General features: G+C 38.0%; 1 protein-coding gene across 1 annotated transcript; it reads left to right on the top strand.

The window, feature by feature from the left end:
• The first annotated feature begins 3,284 nt into the window (after positions 1-3,284).
• Positions 3,285-4,857, top strand: LOC148723962 (adenosine receptor A2a-like). The gene has a single exon (XM_088733634.1). It carries the CDS (start codon positions 3,675-3,677, stop codon positions 4,590-4,592), a length of 918 nt encoding a protein of 305 aa, XP_088589760.1. The 5' UTR covers positions 3,285-3,674; the 3' UTR covers positions 4,593-4,857.
• The last annotated feature ends 5,008 nt before the right edge of the window (positions 4,858-9,865 follow it).

Genomic DNA, 9,865 nt, shown 5'->3' on the forward strand with positions numbered 1-9,865 from the left:
ACGGTTGTAACAATACTGGAGATTATCTATTAGAGTTTGATCATTTATTTTCTTGAACGAACAAGATGAATGTGAACTACCAGTTTGGTGCAAGTCGGCTAAGACTTATGCAAATTTTTGCGTTTTAGCGAACAAGCGGCAGAAACCAGATGGCACGAAGTCGATTTTGTTTTCACCAATTGCCATTAAAGTCTTCCTTAAAACCTCTCTAATCGAAGACTTCCTCGTCAGAGCCCAGTTACCAACCTCAGGTATCGTGCCATGTGATTCTTCAGCGCAACATGGACCGTAAAACTAACAGACTAACGTGTAACGACTTCTTTCTTGAATGGAGACAAACAGTTTACCGAAAATTCTATATATTCTATTTTTGAGAGGCCTCATAGGCCTAAGTTCCAATTAAGTAAACTTTAGACTGAGGATGTATCGAAAAAAATGACCCATTCAGTTCATCAACGCTTGAAATTTGAAATGAGTAAGAGGCTTTATTTATCTACGTATTTTTTTTTTAACAACGCAGTTGTCTAAAATGCCGTGAACCCCCCCTCCACCCTCCGCCCATTTGAGTTTGTTTAACTTGCGTATTATTCGCAGCACGTATTAAATTACCAACTATTTTAAAATCGACTTTAAATTCGAAACTCGACACATTTCTTGATTTAAATTAGGCTACCAACTTTGATATGCAGCAACAAACATGACATTTGGTTTAGTAAGATTCAAGTAAGGCCCCCCTGAGTCTGTCCACAAGTGTGACCAATTGTGAGATTAGCGTGAAAAAGCTTCTTAAAACGTTTTAAAAATTCTTAGTCATTGTTGTTCTGTGCGCTTCTTGTCAATAAAGCAGCTGCCTATCGATGGGAAACGTTTGTTGATTTTTATTAAACTTCTGGCGATAGATTGAGATATAACTATTTTTCCCTTGATCTAGCCTTCGCAGGTCCAGTCAAAGACAAGTATTTTTGAGATAAAGCTACACCATCGTTGGTACTAATGTTTGCGTCCGCCATCTTGAATTGGTGCTATGGTCCACCAGCAATGGCGTCCCCTATTACGTAGTCGATTCTAGCCAGGTGATTGCAAATGAAGAATAGGTATTACCAAGAGCGAGTAAAATTTAGGATTAGAGCAAAGAGGATTTTTTTTTTCAGATTTCAAATCTATACTTTTACTAAAAAATTGGAATAACTAAAGTTGCAGTCAAACAACAACAAACATATGAAACATATGTGTGAACTGCGGTTATGAGACGTATATGAGAACGATCCTTCGCAGTAAAGCACTATTTGAGCAATAGTGAAAATCAGACCTGAAAAAAATTTTTTTCAGGCCTGTACGGGACTCGAACCACTGACCTCTGCGATACTAGTGCAGCGCTCTACCAATTGAGCTAACAAGCCAACTGGGAGCAGGCCATCAAATTAATTCGATATAAACCCGTAGATGATAAATCAAACAACAACAAACATATGAAACATATGTGTGAACTGCGGTTATGAGACGTATATGAGAACGATCCTTCGCAGTAAAGCACTATTTGAGCAATAGTGAAAATCAGACCTGAAAAAAATTTCAGGCCTGTACGGGACTCGAACCACTGACCTCTGCGATACTAGTGCAGCGCTCTACCAATTGAGCTAACAAGCCAACTGGGAGCAGGCCATCAAATTAATTCGATATAAACCCGTAGATGATAAATCAAACAACAACAAACATATGAAACATATGTGTGAACTGCGGTTATGAGACGTATATGAGAACGATCCTTCGCAGTAAAGCACTATTTGAGCAATAGTGAAAATCAGACCTGAAAAAAAAAATTTCAGGCCTGTACGGGACTCGAACCACTGACCTCTGCGATACTAGTGCAGCGCTCTACCAATTGAGCTAACAAGCCATCAACGGCAGAGCCAGAGTGATAGAGCGATGGACACTGTAGCGCTGGGCTGAACCACTGGGTCGCTATCATTCATGGTAAGATGGTGGAAAATGACAGCAGAAGAAAGAAAATAAACTTGATGAATGCTTGACATTTTCCTGTCCTGTCTACAAACCAAACAGATTTTTCCGAAACTGAATATTTTTGCATGAGTTATCACATCGTTTGAATGATGTACTGTTCATTGAATGACGTGTCTAATTGATAGAGAGATGATAGAGATCGGATGAAAATAATTACACGTTCCTAGTCTTAATCAATGTCCTAATCCTCCTCTGCTTCTCATTATCGATTAAAAAGAGTTACTGCTACGATTAATTTGTAAAACATAAAAAACCATGATGATGTTTTAGTGAATATGCAAACATTCGCGTCGTTAGCTCCGACGAAGGGCTAACGCTCGAGACGTCAGCTTTTTTAATCGTTACGATGGCCAATTTACCATTTCAACTTTGTTGTTATATCCAAATTATTTCGTTACCCCCACCGACGCAGCCCCAAACAGTTTCTTTAGAAACTATCAGTCTTTAAACATGTAAATAGTTCATTAAGATATTTTTATTGTTCTTATAGTAATTGCAGTTTTAATTCATTATTGATTGTAAAATTAGGCCTTTAATTCAGTTTCAATTCATGCAAACATGTAAATCGTTAATTAAGATATTTTTATTGTTCTTACAGTAATTGTAGTTTTAATTAATTATTGATTGTAAATTTAGCCCTTTAATTCAGTTAATTCTGCAATGTGGCAAATAAACGGAATATTATTATATTATTATTATTATTATTATCATTATTATTATTTGACAAGTTGCAGGACCTCTATGAGAAAACTCTTAGTTTGAATAGTAAAATTTTTAACGGCTCCTAGTTAAAAGTTAAAAGGATCCGGAGTTCACGCGAATCACATAAGTGACAACATTCATGTATCGAAAAAATGACCCATTCAGTTCATTAACGCTTGAAATTTGAAATGAGTAAGAGGCTTTATTTATCTACGTATTTTTTTTTAACAAAGCAGTTGTCTAAAATGCCGTGAACCTCCCTCCACCCCCCGCCCATTTGAGTTTGTTTAACTTGCGTATTATTCGCAGCACGTATTAAATTACCAACTATTTTAAAATCGACTTTAAATTCGAAACTCGACACTTTGATTCTTGATTTAAATTAGACTACCAACTTTGATATGCAGCAACAAACTTGACATTTGGTTTAGTTAGATTCAAGTAAGGCCCCCCTGAGTCTGTCCACAAGTGTGACCAATTGTGAGATTAGCGTGAAAAAGCTTCTTAAAACGTTATAAAAATTCTTAGTCATTGTTGTTCTGTGCGCTTCTTATCAATAAAGCAGCTGCCTATCGATGGGAAACGTTTGTTGATTTTTATTAAACTTCTGGCGATAGATTGAGATATAACTATTTTTCCATTGATGGATTGAAGACGGATAACTGACAAAATTTAAGTTTCATAACCTATTTTCAAAACATTTTGAGATTTTTTTCATGCCGCAAGTACCTTTCCTCAAACAGTCGCCGCAATAAAAATTAGATGTGTCTGTCAATAAGCTGCATAATAAGAGAAAAATTGTGAATAACTGCATGCATAAAAAATGAAGAAGAAGCATCTCATCAACAGTCAGTAACATCTGATCCCTGACGAGGGCAGGTAATTGAAAAATCTCAGACAGTTTCCAAACTTATTTCTCGACATCTGTTGTTACTTTACACCAACTTAGCATGACAGGTAGCTGCACAGACGATCATCTCAGCAGTGCAGCATCCATCGTTCTATCAGTGTGGTTGTCCTTGTCTGGTGTAGCCGCTGTCGCTGGAAATGTCGTTGTGATGTGGCTGTTCTACAAACACGAGTCTTTACGAACAATTTCCAACCGCTTTTTAGCCTCGTTATCCGTGGCGGACGCTTTTGTCGGCCTTGTTATAGATCCTGTTTGGATTGCTATCCGATGTTGGATTCAGCCAGCATTTGAAAGCCCTTTGTTCAAGATGACTTTAGTGTTGTGGATTCACACTTCCGCAGCCACTGCTTTGAACTCGTGCTGTGTTTCAATCGACCGTTTTATTGCGATTCGGTTTCCTTTCCGGTATCAGGACATTTTAAGTAAAAGGAGATGCTTTGCGGTCATTATTTTGGTGTGGTTTATTTCATCGAGTCTTCCTCTGTCCGCGTTGTTGTTGGGAAAAAATGATGAATGGGAACTAATGATATCCTTTGTATGTACCATAGCGTTCTTTGTTCCATTAATAGTGGTCTCCTTTTGCTATATATTCATTTTCAAATTGGCCAAAAAACAATTCAAGAGAGTTTTGCCAGCTAATCCACTTCCTAACTCCGGTGAAAATATAAGAGTTCGTAACATGCAAAATTTTAAAGCTATCAAAACAGTCGGTTTTCTGTTAGGTGCTTGCATCATCACATGGATGCCCAGTTTAGTTATGCTGTTTGTTAGCTTATATAATTGGGAAGCAAATCGGAAGTGTAATGATAAGAAAATTGCATATCAAGTATGGACTTGGGTTCAGGCAATAGCTTTTACTTCATCAACGATTAACCCATTTACCTATTACTTCAGAAATAGCGACTTTCGCCGAGTCTTTCGGCGTACCTTCCGTTGGTTGCCCTGCATGTCTTCATGAACAAAATGAGTCAGACCAGAGTGCATAGCCAGAGCGAAACCAGATGGTATGAAACGTCGCGACTCGCACACATGGCAACTTAGCAACTAAGAAGACTAAACTCTCAGGACAATCCTGGCGAAAAAGCACTCTCGTGTAATTTCAAACTTGCTGCCCCTCATAAACAGTTAAAGATCAAACGGAAGCCTTAATTCCTAAGCTTGTATAATGTAACTGTTTCGTAGTAAATGCAAAGAAAAACAATAAAAATACCATTTTTTGTCATATCAAACGATTCTTTCATGACATCTAATTTTGCCCCCGTCAAATATGACAATAAATCCTGCAAGATGTATGGAGAAAACTCTTATATAATGAAAGTTTAAATTGTTTGGATCTACAAAATTAGAAAAAGAAAGAAGATTCATCATTTCTATAATCTTGGCAGCATCGTAAATATCTACTCTCAAACTTGCCTTTTCATTTTTCTGTTCTTTTTATTTTTTTCGAGTAAGGATGACGAGCTTTTGTACTTATGTTAATGTGAGCTAAAATAAAGCACTTGGGTCACCATCTTCGATAATAGAGACCTTATACAGAGCCGAAAGAAGGCGAATGCAACGAGAACGTGGTGAAAGAATATTAAATGTTTAATGGTCAGGACACGCCGAGCAATACGTCGGTACGACTTGTCACGGCGATAAGTCGCCCTACATATCGCCTCCTGTGACAAACTGAAAGTTTGTGTAATCCGTCGGTACGACTGAGTTTTCTCAACGTACACCTGTTTCCTTTCTTCTTAAGTATCGTCTCCTAAAGGTTGAGTAACTGAGGCAATGTTAAAGAAACTCTCATAAAATTTAAGGAATGTGAGAGTATTTTACGAATTAGCCAGAGACAACCAAGGTAAACATTGTTATCAAGAGAAAATTTTCAATCAAAATCCAAATGTATTCAAGCCGCAGTCCGTTTCAAAATCATCTATTAATAGCGACAGAGTCCTGTTCCCTTTTGATATATCCTTTGAGCCCACTCCCTCTAACCACCAAATCCTCAGATCTCACATCAGTTCGCGCCATTAGGTGTTCTGCCAGCTGCTAGTTCCAGCCTGGTTCTTCTCATACTTTCCTTCCCGTGTCCCTTAAGCGGCAACAAGCGATAGGCAAGGCGAAATTCTTTATTTCGAAAGTAATATATAAATGGATTGACTGCTGACGAACTAAAAGCAATTGTATCAACCCAGGGCCATACAACAAACACAATCTATTACTTTTATCCCAGTCATTTACCATGGTGTAATAACAGTCAACAAAGAACACAACAAAACCGGGCATCCGTGTGATAATACAAGCACCCAAACCAAACCGATTAATCAAATAGCTTTAAGACTTTGCATAGCAAGAACTCTAACCTTGTATTTGAATATTTTAAGATTTTCCCCTACACATATTCTATAAATTTTTTTTCTTTCCCAATTGGCATGGCATGCAGTCTTGCACTCTTAGCAACCTAGATTTTTTTATTCAAAGGAGTAATCTGAAAAATAAGTTAACAATTTCCGTTCCGCTTGGCTTCGATCTCCCCTGAAAATTTTTCCGGGAGGTTTCTTGGACATAACAAGTGAACCCTACAAACCACTCAAAAACAACTATCATTACCCTGTTGAATAGCGCTGCGCGCCAGGTCTAAAAATAGATATCTCATCTTTGGACCCCCCGCTGGTTTAGGACAAACACTCGGAGTCTTTACAAGGACTTGTATGCGAAACGTGTCAGAAGCAAGACTATTTTCGCTCAAAAAATGCTCTGACTTTCTAAAATGGTTGCAACTAGGCATTGCTGTTGGGTACATGTAAAAATGACTCAAGATATCCAGAAAGATTGCCAGATTCGCTTAATCCGCCTAAAGAAATGCTTAAAAATGGTCGGACAGCCTTCATACCGTTCCCAAAGCCGAAGCATGCATGACTTGGAACTTTGTCAACGCCGGGTAAATGCGTGTTCTAGAAAGAATTTCTCAGTTGATAGTGTTAACTACAATACTTATATTTGTGCTGTACACTGAAATCCTTGACAAAAGCCTTTTCAAACCGCTTGTTTGGAAACGTTACATAGACGATGATCTTCTCGCTATGGAGCACAAACAAAGCAACAATAGAACGTTTCAATGAAAAAGCTAACAATCGTCATCCAACAATGAAATTTACGGCTGAAATTTCCGATAAGGAAACAACATTCCTGGACACCTACATCTATAGTTCCTGTCACCCACAAGGAGTTAAGAAAGGCTTAATAAAAGGAGAGGCCCTTAGACTTCTCAGAACAAACTCCTCTCAGACAATATTCGAAGAGAAAATTGCAAATTTCAAAGCGCATTTGCGAAAGAGAGGCTACATAGAGACCCTCATTAACACAACCCTTTCGGAGGTGAATTTCAAAAACAGGAAACTTGCTCTTCAACAGAAACCGAAGACGAACCAACGAATCTTGCCTTTCATTACTCAATACCAACCATCAGTGCCAAACCTAAAGCAAATTCTCATGAGACACTGGCATTTAATAGAAACAACCAGTACTGAGCGAACTATACAAAAATCCGCCACTCGTGTCTTAAAAATGAGGGCGATCGCTCAAAGACATACTCGCGAGGGCCAAACTTTGAATAGGCTATTCTAAACACGCGCTGGGGAGTCGTGTAGGCCTGTCAACCCCCTTTTTACATTGATCTGTTAGATCCTTAAGTTTCACGCGATCGACTTTACTTTCCTTTAGTATCTTCGGCTGAAGCCATTTCCCATCATCTATACTTGAATCAACTACATAATGTTTTCCCGACTTGAGGCAGTCACGAACACGTGCGATGAGGTCTGCTCATTTTCCGCTCAATTTCAAGCCTCTACACTTTAACCAACGCTTCAATTGTATGGTTGTATAGTTCTCTTGGTCTTGCTCGAACTTTGAGCCAGGAACACCGTCGTTTTGATTTAAAATACGAGCTTTAGAGGCGTTTGAACTAGAGATGGGCGCATCATCGCCCATATTAATTTACTCGAGAAGCCTGTTGTTTGTCCTAATCGCTCTAGGGGGTCAAAATTTCGTGACGTCACAAACGCGCAGCGCCATTGACCTGACCATACCAAAGTAGATCACTGTGCCGATGCTGAAAACCTAATATCAACGTAAGTTCTCAATTCCAAAAGTAAAATTGTTTAAAGCACGTTCTAGAGAAAGAGAAGACCTCTTCCGCATTCTTTTCCTAACAAAGATTTAGTTGAAGTTGGTTCCATATAGGGGAACTAGGCAACTGCCATAGAGACTCGTAGAATATAATTGTAACCGATTAACGCGTAATAGTTAAGAATGATCGCGTAACTTCCGTTGTCACGCAAGGAACATTAGACACTCAGACAAAACTAGCCTTTCATAAGCACGTGCTATCAGAACAAAGGGAACGAAGGATAAAAGATCGAAAGAATAAGAGTTAAGACTGGATAAAGAGGTATGATTTGTTTAATGTGTATGCTTGTCGATTTAGATATAATTTGGTTCGATGTTTTTTCCTGTATCACCAGTGATTTGAGATATTTAGTAATTTTCTAGTATTGTGATACGCCCCCTGTTTCGTGTCGTCACCGTAGTAATAGGCGTTTCGTTTTAATTATCTTTTCATTTTTTTTACGTGAATCAAGCAAGTAGTTAAAGATATTTGATAGATAGAAAGACTGGCTTGGTTCCTGATAATATTCTTATCCAACCCTATCGCGTTCGGAGCACTAATGGAGTGTAAGACCATGTGAGAAGAACTCCGTTCGTTACAATAATGTATGTGAGGACATAATAGGCATTACCAAGAGAGAGCAAAATTTAAGATTAATGTAAAGAGGATTCCTTTTTCAGATTTAAAATCTATATTTTAACAAAAAAATGGACAAACTAAAGTTGCAGTCCAACATCGTCCATCAATGGCCGAGTCAACTCAAGTGATAGAGCGATGGACGCTGCACTGCTGAGCTGAACTGAACCACTGAGTCGCTATCATTCATGGTAAGATGGTGGACAGCAACAGCAGAAGAAAGAAAGTAAGCTTGGTGACTGCTTGAAATTTTCCTGTCCTCTCCATAAACCGAACAGATTTTTCTAAAACTGGATGTTTTTGCATGAATTATCATATGTTTGAATAATGATGCATTGTTCATTGACAGACGCGGGCGAAAACGGTGATAGAGATCGGATTAAAATAATTACACGTGCCTGGTCTTAATTAATGTCCTAATCCTCCTCTGCTTCTCATTATCGATTAAAAAGAGTTACTGCGACGATTAATTTATAAAACATAAGAAACCATGATGATGTTTTGTTGATAAGCGCAGGACCTCTATGAGAAAACTCTTAGTTTAATTGTTTAGTCAAATTTTTAAAGGCTCCTGGTTAAAAGTTAAGAGAGGTTCACGTGAATGACGTAAATGACCACATTCATGGCTCGTAAGGCATAAATTTGATTCCCATTCAGTCAGTGGAAAATGGATGTCAAATGTTGTAGTCTGAATCCTAATCTGACAACAGAAAACGCATTTGTGGCTAGAATGAAGGAAAAATCCAAAAATAAATCGTAATCTTAGTCTCAATTGTAATCGTAATCTTAGTCTCAATTGTTTGTCTTGAAGAGAAACAATGCGTGTGGGTCATAAGAAACTCGTTTTACTTGTACCCAATCTCCTGTAGATTTCACAGTATAAGGACTATTACTCACTTTTCAGATGTCGGAGGGGACATCCATTTTTTACCTAAATCAAAATTTGGTTGAACCAATAACTTGGCTACGGAAACGTGCAGCAAACGCCTTCGGCATGGGGGCACAATAGGCGATGGCTAAATAAAAAGCATCACCAGCCCTTTCCCTTTCCCATCATCCCTTTCTAGGTTGGGCATGGCACTCCCGTGCCGCAGCTGTTAAGTAAAGGATTGGAAAGAATCAGCCTTTGGCAACCGCAAGCGCAACATCACACGACAATTGTCACAAGAAAAAGCTTTTAATACTTAACCTAAAAACTTTTGTAGTTAACTATTTTCCTTCGGCAGAAATATATTTTTTTTATTTAGTAATAAAAGTAAGTAACTAGTCAAATGAATAAATGAATAATATGTAAGAATTGAATGATATGTAAAAAAAAAAAATTAATTAAAGATAAACGAACTGATAAACACCAATAATAAACGATCTAATGAATCAATCAGGCGAAGTTCAATAGGATTCTTCTTCAGGAAACTTTTCAGTTAGAAGGATCCAAATCCCTC

This window comes from Stylophora pistillata, chromosome 9 (genome assembly GCF_964205215.1).
Source record: "Stylophora pistillata chromosome 9, jaStyPist1.2, whole genome shotgun sequence".
NCBI classification, from domain to species: domain Eukaryota; kingdom Metazoa; phylum Cnidaria; class Anthozoa; order Scleractinia; family Pocilloporidae; genus Stylophora; species Stylophora pistillata.

What these genes read in the sequence shown, in the direction of transcription:
- LOC148723962 (XM_088733634.1), top strand. Translation starts at nt 3,675, where the DNA reads ATGACAGGTAGCTGCACAGACGATCATCTCAGCAGTGCAGCATCCATC.